Source organism: Pipra filicauda, unplaced genomic scaffold, assembly GCF_003945595.2.
Source record: "Pipra filicauda isolate LSUMZ 115617 unplaced genomic scaffold, ASM394559v2 scaffold40_size4127951_pilon, whole genome shotgun sequence".
In the NCBI taxonomy this organism is placed as follows: domain Eukaryota; kingdom Metazoa; phylum Chordata; class Aves; order Passeriformes; family Pipridae; genus Pipra; species Pipra filicauda.
Window position 1 is genome coordinate 1,617 of NW_024104543.1, and position 18,236 is coordinate 19,852.

General features: G+C 37.8%; 1 protein-coding gene across 1 annotated transcript in view; it reads left to right on the forward strand.

Moving 5' to 3' along the window:
* Positions 1–1,907: 1,907 nt before the first annotated feature.
* Positions 1,908–18,236, forward strand: part of NELL2 (neural EGFL like 2) — a gene marked incomplete at its 5' end in the record, with an annotated part of 62,489 nt that continues 46,160 nt past the window's right edge. Inside the window, one exon of the mRNA XM_039385375.1 lies at positions 1,908–2,067. Coding sequence (XP_039241309.1) covers positions 1,908–2,067 — 160 coding nt within the window. The remainder of the gene's footprint in view (positions 2,068–18,236) is intronic.

The window sequence follows — 18,236 nt, forward strand, 5'->3', positions numbered from 1 at the left end:
TGCAAAAACAGCTGCTTCTGTGGTACTCTTATGATACCTTCACTTTTTTTTTTTGTGTTCTTAGATGATGATCACAAAATGTGTTTTGAGCCTTAGTATGCTCACTGTGTTCACTGTAAATACATGTTCATTTGTATATGTATGCATGTACATAAAAATTGCAAAATTACCTTTTCCAAGCCAGCACCTTGATAGAGTTGTGGTTCTTTCATGCCTGTAGATCTTTCAGGGAAAGGAAGAAGAGGAAACCAGTTGAAGTATATAGGCCATGAAATTCTTAGGAACTGAATTTGTGCAAAGTAGTATGAGGATGGCTAGACACCCTCAGCATTTGCAGTGGACACCTTCATGTTTTGTAGCCAATTATCCCCAGCTTCTCTAGCAGAATCCAGTGGGCAGAGAAACTGGGGAAAATAGAAGTTTTTTCAAAACTGAATGAAATCTGCAGAACTTACTACAGAATCACTAATATTCAGTGTATCACATTCCTTTGTACTGGAAGGCAAATTATCTTCTAGGAATAAAGGATGAAAAAAGAACAGGCAATGAGTGGAGTTGGTAAATAGCTATTGATTTAAAGACACTGGGAAGATAAGAAGAATTGGGAGAGAGAATTGGTAAGCATACAACCTAAGCAGAAGTAAAATACAGAACTTAACGCTGTTGATGTGTAGCATCACAGCATTAAGAAGTCAACCCTGATTTGAGTTTATATATACATTCTATTGGTTTGAACTGTCATTAGACTCTGCAACAAAACACTTTTCCATCCAGGGATTTTATTTTCAACTCTGAAACACTATTGCAAACAGGGAGGAAATCAAATCTAATGAGCAGGGAAAAAAACCCCAAACCAACAATCCACCCTTTTGATTTTTAGCATATTTTGGTAAAAAGGTTCAGTGGCACATTGCATGACAATATAACTAGGTGTACAGAGTGTCTCAGCAATGATGTCTGTATCACTAGTATTACAGGAGCAGTGTGCTACTGAGCACTTCTAAATTAATATAGATTTTCTTCTTTGCAGTATAAGAATACTGTGCAGAATTCTTTTTGTTATTGGTAGTGCTTTCTCTGTCTTACCATTTCTTACCTGTTACCAGAAATATGTCTAATTTTGCAGCCCAAGAGAGTACCAAACCCAATTAGGTGTTGAAGTCCATGCCTGCAGTGATTTATGTCTGGAGTTTGCTCTAGGACTTTATACTGTAACAGGTATTCTGCCCCAGGAAGTATTTTATCAAGTTTCAAGTTTTTCTGTCAGAGCAGGTGTTTATATAAATGAGATCCTTTCAGGTTCCTTTCAGATATGGTGTCTATATGTATCTATATACTCATATGTATGTAGACGTATACAGATATATATGTTTATGTATATTAAAAATACTGGTTGGCTACTTTATAGTTCTAAGAGAAACTTACACTAAGTTCCAGTGTCATTTCAGATCTTGCCATATTCCTTATAGTTTATTCCCAAACAACAGTTCCTGTTAGATCAAAGGCATACAGTGTGCATATAGTTGTGTGTTTGTGTACTGCTGACTGCAGTGACTGTGCAGGGTGAAGTGATGGATAGCATTGCAGTGCTGAGGTAGTTGGTCTGCTGTTTGCCATACTGGTTTGTTGGTTTTTGTTGTTGTTGTTGTTGTTATTTAAATCATAGGGACAACATCAGAGGCACTTCAAAAGGAAAGATGTAAGCCAATGTAATCTTCTTTGTAACTCCACTAACAGCTGTTCACAGAAAGCTCATGGTGCTTCTGTTGTTTGAACACTTCAAGCAGTTTTTTTAAAAGAAGAAAGCAAAAAAACTTTCCAAAATGCATCGGTATTTAAGTAACTCTTTATCCCACTACTGATGGAAGTGAATTGCAGTGTAGAGAGATTGCAAAGAACACTGCTGAATTTTACTTGTTTTCCTCTTTGCCTTGTTCACAGATATTGATGAGTGTGCTGAAGGACGGCATTACTGTCGTGAGAATACCATGTGTGTAAATACACCAGGATCCTTTATGTGTGTTTGCAAAACAGGATATATACGCATTGATGATTATTCATGTACAGGTAAGAACTGTGATAGTCTTTAAGAGCATTGATATGATTCTTCTAAAGTTAGTCTTTGTTCAAGTCACAGAGCATCTAAATGAAATGTTAAACAGAATAGACACCAAAATAGTTACAAAAATACAATGCAGAAAAGCTTATTCATTTTACAGATTATATGTATATCATATTGTTTGCCTGAAATTGTAGGGCAGTCTGGAGTGTTTCATAGTTCTGTGTGGTTTTGGGTGCTGATCAAAAAGGTGAAGGGAGGAGGCTGAAGGGAAAAATAAACAAGCCGAAATAGTACTATGTTTTACTTGGTTTCCATGTTCTATACCAGTTCAACTTGGAGTATAATGACTCCACTGCAAACTTTTGATGGTGTTAAATTTGCATGATGTTAGAAGTGGCTGTGTTGTCCTGGCTCGCTCAGGTTCCCCAGGTGAATCCTGAGGTCAGAGGGCAGGAGTTCTGCTTGCCTTGAACCAGTGGACAGCATGGTTGGTCTTATACCTGTATCATCAGTGGATGCTCTAGGGGAAGTGTTTGGTTCATCCTGACTTTCTGTCTTCTAGTCTTCTTTTATTGCAAGGTATTTTAGGGTTATGGAATGAACACTGAACATTTCAAACAGTCTTCGGAGCCAGGTTGATCCTAAGTGTTCCTGGGAGAATGCATTTTTTCCTTCTAGACAGATAAAGGAAATATGATTTGATGATGTGGCATGTTTTCTCAGTGAACAAAAATACATGTGAACAAAATAGTACCACTATTTTTTTGTGCACAGGGGAACACATTAACTCTTCCTATAAAAGGCTATATTTGTTCAGTAAAGCTGTCTTGAAGTTTATGTTATCCTGTAGTAGCTGGCTATAAATGGATGAGTGTATTCAGAATGTGAAGGCAGCACTTGAAGTTTCCGAATGTATTTAGTTCTGTCTGTTGTGTCTTGGCATTTTTAGCATCAGTTACATGTCTTGGTGCAGAAACAGCTTCTTCACAACTGGTATGATTTGCTTGCCCAAACATGCACAGCGCTCAGGGACATGCATTTCAAACCACATACATATGATTTTTGTGCATAGTATCTTATCTGTAGTTGTCATTCACCTCACATACACTGGCAAGCACTGTTTTACTGCAGTAAGCCCAGTTCTTAAAGGACCAAGTTATAGGCTGCTTGCAACAGGTCCTTTCTGAAGCAATCAGTAAGTTTCTGTTCACTCTTTTATGTTTTCCACACTCAGCCGAGTAAAGAAATTGTTTCACTACCTACCAAGAGTGAATACTGGGATTATTTTAGGACTGACTTTATGTAAATCCCTGTGATACCTTTTCTGCTCGACTTTCCTTAACTTGCTGTTCTGATTGAACTATGCAAATAGTGAACCATCACCAACAACTTACTAGGAACATTTGGTGCCTATAAATATAATAAAGGTATTTCTCAAGGCTCCACACATTGCATTCTTCATATTTTCTGAAATGTACTGTTATGAAATTCAGTGTAGTTCAAGAGCTCTGGACAGTCAAACTTGTGTGAAATGTGCTGGAAATCCATTATAGATCTTACGTTTCAAACTGAATTTGGCTCCAGATTTGTAAATAATGTTTACATTATTTACAATGTAAATAATGTTTCCTGTGAAATCAGTGTGATGGGTGATGTAATAAATGATTTATTTTCCACCTTTGCCTCAACCAAGCTGGGAAAAGTTAATGCAAAAGGAAGGAAAGTAGATGAAATAGTTTCAAATCTGAAGACGTGATAGACCAGCTGAACTGTAACTCACGCAGTGATTTTCTGTATGTCTGAGCAATACCACTCACTGTTATTTGGGACCTAGAATTTTTCTAGAGTTAAATTATAGTGAATTTTGGACACTGTAAGGCAATCATGAGGATACAGTCCCTGCTGGGTGTTAGAATTTCAACAAATGGCAACCTAACATTATTAACTGTATATGTCACAAAATAATTGTTTTCTTTCTGGTTCCACAAAGAGTGTTAGCACCACAAAATAATTGTTTTCTTTCTGGTTCCACAAAGAGTGTTAGCACCTCCAGTGGAGACACTGGTTAGTTACTGAAGTATATAGACTTATGAGACTCTTACATGACATTTACACCAAACAGTTAGTAAGTGAAAAGTTAGTTATATCTCAAAAATTGAAGAAAACACAGGATACATTTAAAGTAATGTACTTAGATCAGTAAATGGCATTCTGTGCTTTAGTCTGTATGAGTGACAGAGCATTTACATTATAGCACTGTAGCAGGTGACAAGTGTATATATTTGTACATGAGACTGCTATAATTTTTTTATCCCTCAGCATAGTTTTGCTAGTTTGGCGATCTGTTAAAGCTCCTGATTTTGTAGACTTTCATATGCACTCATTTGGACAGATATAAGTCTAAGGGTTAAAATGAACACAAGTAAGGAGGGTATGTTGCTGTGGCTTTAACATGGAGTTTATGGAAGTTTTAAACCACTAGATTGCTTAGGATCGTCTCTCTTGAAGAACCATTCTCTGTTCTGAGAACCAGGAAAATCTCTGTGTAGGAGAAAAGCCGATCATGTTCAAAAGACATTGCTGAAATATGTGTATGTTAATAAATCAGTGCAAAATAACAGTGAGAAAGAGTTTATGATGCTAATGACAATCCTTTGCTGTCCTGCAGACAGACCAAAAGGTTCAGTCCAGACTTTTATGCTTAGGTGTAGCAGAAGTTTCATAAGAATGATTTTCTCTTACAGCATAATGAGGTATTTTAAAGCAAGTAGTTTACAAGAAAAACTCACTATAATTGCCTTTATTGTCTTTGGTTAGTTGGTTGGTTGATTTTCATTTCAGTGGAGTGTTAAGGACATTCAGCTTAACAACTAGGACTTGAGAAGGAAAAGTATTTTTCAAATCTGTTTTGTTTAGAGAATCAAGGCAGTAGAGCATGTTAGGGATCTCAGCCTTTTTCAGCCAACCTTGCATTTGCCCTGTTTAAGTCCACCGACTTAATCTGCTTTTTACAATTGTAGCAAGTAGAAATCTTTGCGCTTTGAGAATGGAGATACCAACTTGTCTATGCCCAGCACACCTCACAGTGCATCACAAGCTCATGGCTTATTCACTGCAACTGGGAATTATTTTGGTTAAACTCAGTTTTCTTATCATAAAGGTGCTAGTTCTTGAAGCTAAGGGCATAAACCAAGTGTTTTTATCTGGCAGGAAAGCAGGACAGTAACAAGGAAAGCAATCAGGATAGACCAAAGAGACAGAGCTCTGCACATTAAGGAGATATTTTTTAAAGCTTTTGTGAAGAATATCCTGTTTAAGTTGGCATACCTGTGACAGTAAGGCTGTGCACTGTCCTTAACAGAATTTTCTGTTTTCTATATTTCTTTTTTGTTCTAATAATCAGTTTTATTTTAGAAGCTACACAGCATAATTGATGTATCCCATAGTCCTTAAAAAGACCTGGTGTTTATATCTGGCAAAAAATGAAAAGTATGAAATGTGTCTGTGAAAGAAATGGTAATTTAAAACCAATTCAAACACAAGTATACAAAATATGTTTACACTTATACCATTGGACAGTCTCTGTTTTATGTAATTTGTGCAAAAAGTGGGTATTATGCATTGCTTTTTTTAATTTCCTTCAAGATATCTGGAATCATCAGCTTTGACAGCATCACTTCTCAGCTACTGCAGAAAGGTGTTATAGAGATGCCTCTTGCCAACTACTCATGAGAGCCATGCTGCAGAAGCCTCACACAGACATCTCTTGTGTGCAAAGGCAATCCTGAGTATTTTAGGGGCACCGTCTAGCTGCAAGCATACTACAAAGACTGTCAAGGGCTCCAGGACTACATGGGTGTGGTTATATAGTATGCAGTTCTGTCCAAATCTCTTAGTACTTGTGTATAGAGAGTCTGATGCACTTTGCGTTTTGTCAATGTTTGCAATAAATGTAATCATTCGACCCTCTTTTGCCTTCTGCAGAAGTTAAAGTTCTGGACGAGTTTCTGTTTGCCTCATTGGCTATTCTGGGTTTAATTTGCCAGCTGAAATATCAATGAAACTCAAGAGGAGGCATTTTTTTAATCCAGTTCATGAATAACAAGAATAGGGCAAACAAGCGACAATTGACCCTGTGTGTTACTAAATGTTAAATTTTTAAAATATGTTTCAGGTCACAGTTCCCAGTAATGCTGTGTAATCGAATCCAGTTATGGAACTGTAGCTGTGCATAAAATAGCTGACACTTTAAACTGGACCAGAAGCTCTGGTAGCACATCCTTGGCAACGTTACTAAGCAGGAAGAAAATGATCTGTAGCTCGGCATTAATATGTCATTGTTTGTACAGGACAGCTGAAGCACAGGAAGGAGATGTTGAGAAATTATACCTGACCCTGATTAGGCAGGTTATGATATGAGTGACATCCACACAACTTGTTGGCAGACTAACATAACATGCCTTATTGTTCCATCCTATGAACACATATATAATTTAGCAGTCATTGATCAAAATAGAAAAGAGACATAAAATCAGTGACATTGAAGAGTTTTTCTCCTGTGCAAGACATTTGAAAGGAAATCTGTGCTATCCATCTCTATCAGAGTTGTGCACAGAAAAGACTGATTTAGGCAGCATATAGCTGCTTCCTGAACAGCTCTGGTTTGATTCGTCCAGGTATTTTTATTGCAACTTTTACAATAGATCTGAATTACATTTTTATTTTCAAGACAAAGGATGTAATGAAGACATCAATTTCAGATTTTGTTATTTGCATTCATCTTGGAAGCAAAATTCTCAGGTTTAGATTGAATTAGCCACAATGATATTTACACAGAAATCTGTTGTTCGTGACTGATTTTTATGTTCAGAAATCAGTCATAGCTCTGAGAAGGAGAGATGGGTCCTAAGTTGCATCCATATACCAAATGGGTGAAGAAACTGCAAATTAAAGGCATAAAAATATGCCCTGGGCTACCATGAGTTGGTATCTTACATTGGTATTGTTTCATTCCCCTTCCACTTTGCTTCCCAGAACCTGAAATGTAATGATGTTGCACTGGGGGAAGGAAGACAGAAAATGGCATGAGTCTCTGCTGGGGTAGTTTTATATGTGTAGCAGTACTGCTGCACCATTACAGTTAGCTATGATCAAATCTGAATGCTTCGGTATTTTCTGGAATAACAACACTCACATCTTTACTGTGCATGAGCTTATAAAAATACATGGGCTGTTTTCTTGCCTGGAAAAAAGAAAGTTCTCCTTCTGGAAATAAGGAAGAAGTCAGTGTCAATTCCAGTCTTTTGGGCTACTGTGTAATCTGCAGCTGGTGGCAATGGTTTGAGCAGTGCAGTACATATCTTTTCCTCCACCACTTATTACTATTTTTTAATGCAAAAGGGAGAAGTTAGGAAATGAGAGATGAGAACTCTCTCTTTTTCACATTTGGCTCTAATAGTGAAGAGTTCAGACTAGCACCAGTGGATAGTTAATCATGTTTAGTCTCAACAGTTGTCTTTAGTTTTCTGTCTGGGGACCACTCATCTATCTAAGTAACCCAACAAAAATGGAGCAGGAGAAAGAAGATCCCTTGAGACTTAATCCATCCTCCCTAGACTGTGTTAAGGCAGAGGAAGATGCATACCCAGACCTGAAGAGGCCATGGATTTTTTGCGCCACAGATGATTTTTAAGACCCTGTTTCTGTGCAAAATCGTGGGCCACCTTTGTTTTTGGGGTTGTTTTTTGGGGGGAGGGGTTTTGTTTGTTTGTTTGCTTTTGTTTTAGTTTTTGTTTTCAATTCAGCATAAAAAGGGGCAGTGGCACTGATGGAAGTGCCTCTCCTGTGGGTGGAAGTCCCAGAGATGATGTGCGGGAGGTAACACAGCTGATGTTCCCCTCCCAGAGACTGTCCTCCCCAGGGGAGGACATGTTTCACATTTAGTGAAACATGTCTCATGTTTCACATTTAGTGGTGCTGGAGGGGCAGGCATTGGGGGTCTTCATAAGTAGCCTAGGACGGTATATTCGGTTGACTGTTCCTGTATTTGTGGGCTGGGTAAAATGATAAATAACTGAATGTAAGAAGGACATAAGGAGTGTTAGTATATAAGCCAGAATCTTTGAATTAATGTTTGTACATGCTGTAATCTGAGGTTTACTAAATTATATATTACATGTTTCTGGGGTTTTTTTTTCTGTTTGTGTTTTGTGGGGTTTTCTGGAGGCTTTTTTTTTTTTTTGAGAGAAGTGATTAATCTACAATTTTGTACCCTGACACTAGTGATGTTTTACAATTGCACTGTACTTCATCAGGAAATACATGTGAATTTTTGACTGATTAATTATTAAAAGCATATCAGGCAGGTTGCAAATTGCAACCTACTTCTTCCAAGCTTTGCCTGGCCACATGAGCAACCATGTCCATGTAGTAGTGCTGAGCAGTGTGGGACCACTGCCAGACATGGAGCTGGGCACTTACATATGTGTTTTAAGTATATGCAGACAGCATAACCCTTTTTCATAACCATTTTGCAAAATCCATTCCAGATTACTTTGTCTTTCTTTTTCATTTTCACTTAAGCCGAACCATGCTGATTTTCTTCCTACTGCTTGCTTTTAGAAAATAATAACTAAGAAGCCAAAGGGTTTGGCAAGCAAGGTGAAGATTCTAAGTCTGTGAGGCCATTATTGTGCATTACAGCCTGGTACCATGACATTTGTACTCCTTTGTTTGTTTTCTCATTTCTAAAAAAAATTGTGAGAGATTTTTATATAATATATCATGACTGTGTTTGGAACATTTGGAGAGTTTGTTCTTCAGAGCCAAGACCATCTAATTCCAACTCCACTGCCATAGGCAGGGATACCTTTCACTAGATCAGGTTTCTCAAAGCCCATGGCTCTGTTCTTTAGTCTTTTTGGCTTGGACATATAGAAAGACCTACTCAAAGCAATGAAGAACGTGTTGAATTCACCAGACTTTAACTAGGTGTATCCAGCTGGACCTTGATAGACCTCCCTCCTCCACCACCCCATCCTACCTAAGTCTTTGTGAGTCTCAGAGATTCTGCTAACAACATTTTTCTGAATATGGTGTCAATGCTTTCAGCATCATTTAATTTTTTTTTCTGCAATATCCTCTCACAGTAAACTGAAGTCCTAATAATTGTTTCCACATAAATTACCAAGAAGCATGGTGGTAGCAAGCTGAGTGACACCTGAAATGTTAATTCTTGGGAATACTGCCTGCTCTGCATATTTTGCAAATTAAATTAAATCAAATCACAAATCCTCTCCTCTCCTCTCCGACCCTCTCTGACCCTCTCCTCTCCTCTCTGACCCTCTCCGACCCTCTCCGACCCTCTCCTCTCCGACCCTCTCCCCCCAGTTTTCATTATCCCATAAACCAGGTAATAAACTAATATCTGGGGGTTTATGGTATAGTGTGGGTCTTGCCTTCTTTTCCTTCATTAATGCTTTGCTTGCAGCCTAAGTCTGGTGAGGATGCTTATGAGGAAACATCGGCACCGTCTTTGCAGTGCAAGTGCAGCCCATTCTTATCCCCAAAGCGTAGATGCCTCCACTTTGGGAACCACCAGTCTGGTATCTGGATGGACTTGAAATGCCGGTAACAGGGACCTGCAGTTTTGTTGAAATAACAGATCATATTGATTATGATTCAGATCCCCAGATTATCAGAGGTTTTGTTGGCTGCTCAGTTGTTATCCTCTGGGTCTTGCAAGCTACATTTGTTTTTGAGTGGGAATAAACTCCCTATCACATGGGGGTTTTTGTTAACATAGTACTCTGACGCACTTTGGATGAATGATTCCTCTTGGCATCTAGAAACTCAAGTTCATAAAAGTGCATCTGCCTGTGGGCTCCTGTTCAGATTTCATTGGTTCATTTTTGACTTGTAAATCCATCAATTGTTTGAGACATAAACAGTTGGAAAATCTCCTGTTTTTTTCCTATACTGTGCAGCAGAAGTGATGCTTAATGGCAGGGATATTTGAGAAAAAGTTTTGTTGAATTTCTTGTGAGGTTGCTGAAGGTAAAATCCATCTTTATTCCCTAGAGCTCAGATCTGTTCAGATGTTCAGGACAAGTTCGTTGGTGGGTTCTGACATGGCGTGGAAAATGGTTTTGCATCAGTGTACATTGGTAGGATTTCAGCTAGCTGTGAAATGTGGGTATTTTACAATATCATGTATTGCTAGCTATTTTTGTTTCAGCTGTACATTTCAGTTCCCACAAATTAGTTCTGAGAACTGAAGAGGAATGCCTCTCTGTATTTAAAGTAATAAATAAAATCTATCTGGCATGTGAGGCATGTGGGCTATGTTTTAGCACCTACACCAACCTCCTGTAAGAGTGATGTGGTTGTTTGAGTTTCCATGGACAAAAGCTACTGTAAAACTGATGTAATCCAGAGCTGAATGAAGTCATCCAGCTTCTATGTTTAAAGCTGTATGCTTGTCCCCAGTTAATTAAAGTATAAAATTGGCCTGGTTTTTCAGGCCTGCTTTTTCAGACACACAAATGCATCCAGAAGACATCCTGAAGAGCTGATAGTACTTAGGGCATTGGTAAATGAGACCACATTTTAATAAGTGACTAAATATGGCCTCAGTATGCAACTTTACTCAGCACTGCTGTATACCCTTTACCCTTCACTGCTGCAAAGAAGTTACAAAATTAGTCTGTGACCTCAGAGTAGTCATATGCTTATAGTGTCCCAGCTTGGTTACTTGAAAATACTGTAATATGAGACATGATGACAATAAAGAAGCTAATTTCGTCCCATTTTTTCCCTTTACTTATTTTTTATTAATTCAGCAACATTTCAAGTTTTCCTCAAGTTCTGCAGCTTGTAGAACAGCTGAGCATTGACTGTGCTTAAAAAAAGACAGAATGATTGTGCAGTATGGTGCAAGGGACAGAGCAATAAACAAGCATACTGACAGGGGCTGGTTGTAACATCACTATAGTGATGGCATGATACCACAGCTTGAATAAGGAAATGTTTTCGTCAGCAAAGCACCAGAGAATATAATGATGTGGGCAAGATGAACCATCTGTCTCTCCATCTCTAATTTTGTTGATACACCCCCTGCCCCCCTGCCCAATTATGGTAGAAGTAACATGCATGCAAATGCATTAATCACACCATGCAATCCAAACTCCACAGGGGCAGTGGTGTCCAGCTATACTACTGGTGTTGCTTTTAGTAATAAACAAGTCAGCTTCTGTGCATAGAGCATTTTTAACTCAAAGCCTATTTGATTTGGGTTTCTATTACTTGGCCCAGTTTCCATTCTGCTTTATAGTATGTCAGTATACATGAAGCTCTCAATCTTCTTTCAGGATAAATTCTCTCCAATATCCACTTTCTAGCTGTACGATAATTCACAAAGCTAATAAAGGAATGATCACTGAGACTGAGCTTGTTGCTATGCAACTGCATTACTAAGATAACAACGCAAACCATTTTTATATATCTGCTGTATCTTATACAACTGAACTCATTTATACTTTATTTGGATTGAATCAGGTTACCCTTCACAACTTAGTTTGGGGGCTGTTTCAGCTGGGAATGAGAATTTTTTTTTCCTAGAGGATAGTTTTTAGATCCCATTTTCTCCTTGGTTACTGACCCAGTTCATGACAACTGTTCATCTGGCTATGCAATTATACCAGGATGGATTTCTCAGCTGATCAAAATCCAACACATTTTTAAAGAGTCGTTGGTAGAACATGATTTGACTTGTTAAACAGAAAATGGATTCCCTTGACAAAGACACAAATGTGTGATCTTCAGTATTGAATGCTTAATTCTTTAAGAGAAATCATTATTTTACCAAATGTATATGTATGGTGTATGTGTGCATAACTATATATCTGTATCTATCAATGCATCATAGAGCTCTATTCCCCATTAGCCTTAGGAACAGAGGATGGTAAAAGGTAGTATATCAAAAGCAAGGGTCTATTTTGCATTTCTACAGTTTCTGTATACTGTTTAAAATCTGTCTTTCTGCAGAAGCAGACATCAGAATTGATTATTTTGTTTTACGAGGAATATTTTGCATTCTTAGTGTGATGAGGAATTTTTCAATGTATAAAAGGCAGTACGGATACCAACTTGAGAATATACTCAGTTTGAAACTAACTCAGGAAAGAGTGAGATCTTTCTTTTATGTAAAAATTCTGAAATTACAATATTTCCAAACATTAACATTGGTCAATATTTATATCGCAGTATTACAACAGATACCCAGTGTACCTCCTGTTCTTGGTGTTCTGAACCCCTCTGCAGCTTTAAATCACCCTGTGTCCCTTGGCAGCTTCTACAGTGCAATTATGTGCTGTGTCAGTACAATATGATTGGAAACTAGAGTTGTAGGGGTATAGCAAAATTAACACAGTATATTGTAAAAATAGAAAATCTGACAAATCATACAGCACTGAATGAATTATTCATTCCATAGGTAATTACACTGGCTCTTTATGTTAGAATTTTACTGTCGTTGACACAGGAGATGGAATTCAGTTTGCAATTAAGACACCCCAATGTACATCTCTTCATCTAAGCTCGCATTATAATCAGCAGAGGTCAAGGAGTCAGCTGGATCCAACTCAGTTGTCTGTTTACAGGTTCTAGGCAATCCACAAGACAGGATTAGCAGATCCAATTTAAGACCTACCTTGTAGGTCTTGCATTTTTGAGTTCTGCTGGATACAAGCAGAATAAATTACCTCTTTCCATGGGCTTGAGCCACTTATCTGGGGGAAACTCAACCCTGTGTTAGATATCTATTTTGCATTACTGAGTTCTGGAGGTGACACTGACTGAAATGTGAATTTAGATGTCTATAGCAAAGTTCTGGTTGCCCAGTTACAGGTCTAGTAACTTTTTAGATACTGCGGTGTGTCCTACTTGTTCTCCAAGTGCTTTTACAGTTCTCCTGTAGAGCCTTGCGTTACACCCTTTGCTAGTGTCTTGGATATCCATGTGGTACCAGGCTGGATCTGACCTGTTAGCTCGGTGTGTCGTTATGCGGTAGAATCCTGCCCAGAAAGACAAACATGGATATTAGGTACTTCAATCTAGAACTGAACTGCATCCGGAATTACCACCAACCAAGCAGCTGCCATTTTTCTTTGAAGAGTTTAAGTGCAAGAGACTGAACACAAGGGGATGTTGTCTGGTTGAAACTTCATCTGTTCATCCCAGTACTGGATGGTAGTTGTGGTCTGTGGGAATTATGATGATGGCAGCAAGAGGATGGCTAGTATTAACTAACTGCAACGTGACATCCTTTCAGAGCTGGACATCCCCTGGCCCGTCCTTCTGTGGCAGACTGCAAAGATCAGGAAAAACAGTAGGCAGCCTTGAGGACAGTTTGTTTGAAGTCATAAGGATCTTTCTGGCTAAGGAGATGGGGAATCTGCTACTGTCTCATTGAGCGAGCCAGAAGTGAGAGAAGTTGGATGGCTCTCATCTGTCATGTCTGAGCCAGCTGGTGATTGCCTCATTCTGGGAGAGTGTTGCCTGTTCTCAGAGGGACTCCAGCCAAGGTCAGTGAGAGACTGGAGCTACTGTATGAAGCAAGACAGTTATTAAAAAGGACCAGTTATTTAAGTTTATGTGGCCATGCTGTATTGAAGTCAGTGGTTTTCTACACATTCACAGTAAAATAAAGGTGTCTATAGCCATAGTACATGTTAGCTAGGTTTTAAGGGTAGTATACAGCTGGCAGTATAAGGATATCATGTCTGTCTGTCTTTTGGCATTCTACTGTTGAAAAATATTTCCAATCTAAGTTAACACAGTTGTAACAGAAGGCAGAGGGTAAGAAAGCTAACTGTCTGTCAAGACTCATAAAAGGAGACATAATATTTTTTAATATTGTCCAGGGCTTCAGAAGCCTTTTCTTTTAATATTATAGTTGCATTTTTTTTCTTTGAATGAATATGGAAGTTTCCTGTTCGGATAGATAGGAATCCCTGAATTATTTCTGTTCACACAACCTGTGAGCATGGAAACCTGTAATTTTTTACGATTTGATTCCTACTGCATAACACATGGCATGTCTGGTAATCACTGACTCCAGAAATAACTTAGAAGTGTCCTTTGTTTTTCGTTAAATGTTTAGAATAGATTAATCTGCTTTATGCTAAATGGAAGACTGTTTCTTTAAGTCATGTTTTATACTGTCAATCATTATAATTTAGTATGTCGTCATCTTTGACAAATCCTTTCTAGGTTTGTTTCTGCAATAAATCTTTGTCAATATTACTCCCTTTTGTCAGTCTTTGGAACTGATGATTCTTGACTTACAAAACCATGTACTTTACTGTGTCAAACTGCTTTCATATAGTACAGATCCTTTGACCACAACTGGAGTGGCATCCTTGCTAGTCCTCCTTTGCATACAGAATTATGGTGAAATCTACACTGAAATGTGTTGGGGTGTGAAGTAAACGTAGTGGGCTTATCCACTTCACTGACTCATCCAGTGTCTTTGTTCCTATGAACACAGAAAGACTTATATTTTTGGTTCTGCATGTAACTTCTGATTCACACTGAAATGTGCTGATGATTCTGCAGCCAGGCTGTGGCTGGTCATGCATGAATGCATATTGTTAAAGCTAAACTCACGCTTCTTCTACCCTTATAATTTTGTCTAAAACTAGTTTCTGTTCTCAAACTTGCTCTGTCAGTGTTTGCCAGCTCATCTAAATGAATAAAGGTGATAGAGTGATTGGCAAGATCCCTTTACAGCAGTCAGAAAGAGTGGGTCAACAAGAAGTAACAAATACCACTGAGGAAAATATGTTAGAACCCATCTTCAGGGTTGTGTTCTGTGGATGCCCCAAGAAACACTTGCAAAATCATCATCAATAATTTGAAAAGTCACACCGATACAAAGGGAAGTATTAGAGTCTATGTTCTGCTGCTGTGCAATATAATCTTAAGGGTTTTGGGTGAAATTTCACTTTTGTTAATGAAGCTGAATTTTGTGAGGCAATATTTCTGAAAGTACTGTGTCTGTGAAAGATACTTGATATTTTTCCTGAGGACATTCTCAATACACAGAATTGCTCTATCTAGTCTTTTTTTTTAATTTATTTTGTTCTCTTTTTTCTTTTTTCTTTTTTTCTAAGAAAATGCTAGTAGTAGTCTTGTGGAATCTTCAAAACTGAACTAGAAAACTGAAAATAGAAATTATTTCAGAAATGCTAATCAATTAACTTTTTTGAAACCAGTCCCTTTTACAATTTATGTAGTCAGTTGTGCAAAAATTGAGGTCTCCTCCATTAAATAAGAAAAGAACTGAAAATCTCAATGTTTCTCTCAAGAACCAAGAGTTCTGTCAACAAGCTTAGCAATAAAATAGGAAGCTACTCTACCTAAATGGTTCATAGGAGTTTTTGTAGGAGTATTTTTTCTTTCTGATAAGCTTCCAAATCATCTCAAAAAGATTGTATCTGTTTCTTACTGTTGTTATATGCTGCAATCTTTTCACATCCTCCAAGTATTTTCTTAGGAGAAGTGGTACAAGGAATTGTATCTATTTTATATTTTAAAAGTTAAAGGTATTCTAGGGAAATGCTCCCACTGAGCTATATTGATTAGCCTGTAACTCACATTGCTCAAAATCAAGTCACTGTTGTCTTCTGTATGTGTTCTTTAAAATTTTCACAAAAAAGCAATGAGAATTAAGTTTTAATGTTTTATCCTTTATTTTTTTAAAATTCATGTCTTGCTTTGTGAATGAACATTTTGTGAAAATGTCAGTGTCCTTATTTATTTGCATTTTATTCTTTCATTGTAATCACCCATTGTGGTGTCTCCCACTATACTAATAAGAGAAATGCGCACTTAATTGGGGCACAGAATTTCATCATGAATACTTATTTGATAATACAAAATAATATTAGAATGGTAGACTGCTTAACCTGTAATAAAAGATGAATTTATACTGTCCCAAATATCTGTCTTGGTAGATATTGGGACTAATTTATAAATACTTCCGAAGTTAATGTCCAAGTCCCATGGAAATGGAGATTTGGACTGGACTGACAAAGATAAGCAGCTCTGAGTCACACAGACCAATCACCAGAAAAAATATATTGTCAGCAACAGTAATTACAGCAGGTAATTTGTCATTTACCCTGTTACAGACCAGTAAATGTGATGAGTTTGAAACACACCAGCTGTCACACAGTGTTAACTTTAATGTTTAGGGTTTGGAATCCTGTCATAGAATCTTTTAATGACAGTGCATTTAAAAAAACAAAGATAAGGTTTCACACTGTTCAAAGTGGTGTTAAATGGCCAGTCCTATTCAAGACAAGATTGATTTCTGGAAAGGTGAGGGTTCATCAAGAGTAATCTGTTTTCATTTTTTGTGTGTTTTTAATAAATTTGGAGTGTGCAAATAGTAAGAAAAATTTATTACCTTGCTCCTAGCCCTTCAGAAGGTGGAATTGGATGTACTTAACTTCTGTCTGCATAATTTTAGTGTTTGAGAAGTAAATAGAGTCTGTGCTTGATGGCAGTGTGAACAGATATTCCAGTCTGCTTTGAATACCCTGTGTTTATTCACTTTGTACACCTTCCATGGGGTGAGCTTCATCTTAGTTTGAAGTCCTCCAAAGTTGTTCACAGTACCTCAGCTTAAATCCTACCTTTTCTGAAGAGCAGCCATATGAAGGAAGTAGGATTATAAGGGTGAAGTTGTCCCGGGATTATAGTAATAGTAGCAAAATGGAATATCAGGTCAGAGTTTACTTTTTTCTTAACTCTGTGATTTGATTCTAAACTCAGATTTTGAGTTTTTGAGATGTGAACAGTACTGTATACTATATATAATTTATGGTTCTGGTTATTAGAACAATTTATGGTGTCCTTAAGCAGGACAGCAAATTTGATGGCAGAATTTTTCAGATATATAAATTTTGCTAAGATCTGCTTATGCAAATATTTATTTATCAGTATAAAATGCACATAACTATCTTAAAGGTATTTTCCAACCTTAATGATTCTATAACACAGTTAAGTACAGAAATAATTACTTGTAAGCTCAATAGACACTAATAGTTGAACTGTGGCAACGAAAACATGGTGTGGTCTGGAAAATCTACCCATGAAACAAGTTAGCCAGTGTCAAGTTTCATAACATTGCAGGGGTAGGGGAAGGAGGATGAAAGCAAGTTTCATTGCATCTTCATTACTATGCTATGCTGGTTTTTGTTAGAAGCAGACCAGAAGGCTCTGCAGGTTATGTCCTGGCATCAAGCTCTACATGTGAACTGCGGAAGCCAGGAGAACTTCATGGCTTATAGGCTGGGCGTGTGTGTTAGCTCTTCCCTAAAACTGTGCTGTGGTGAGAACTGACTATACCATTCTCCCCAGGTGCTTTTGTTTCCAGGGAAGGCAGCTGATGTGCAGTGTTTGTGAAGGATACATTTACTGTGCTGTTTTGGTGCACCTTTGTAAACTGTCAGGGAGGATGTACCCTAGGGAAAATTGGTGCGTCACTAGAGACGACATCAAGGCTGATGAAAGGGCAAAAGCATCAATATTGCTCTACTTCACCATCACCGAAGCATAATGTTTTCAAGTAGAGAACCTTCTTTAAAATAAGGGGAACAATATTTAAGGAAAGCCTCCTCTCCCTCTTGTCTTGTCAAAAATAGTACTGTCCTTGATATCCAGTGAGTGATCTGAGTGTCTGAGTCACAGCACTGCCAGGGAAATGAGAAGAAACATCCCATGCATTAAGAAATCTCCCTGCTGCATGAGAGGACAGAAAATACCATTTGTTTTATAATATTTATGGTTAGGTAAGTTGCTTCAGATTCCTGCAGATAAGAGAAGGATCAAAGCAACAGCAGCATTTCATCCACCACTGTGGTGCCTCTTGTTTTCAAGTACTGACCTTGATAATGATGCTGTAATGTTCTAACTGATTTTTTACAAGCCCCTGGAATGTGTTGACAAACCCTGGTCACGATGCCATCCCAAAAAGAATGGAAGAAAAGCACCAACTGTTTCTAGAGAGCTTTAAGTACCTTTATATTTTATCAAACCAGCTTTGGCCAGTAGTTGATTGAGACATCTTTCCTTTGTCCCACTGTGTATATCCAACCTTCTGTTAACT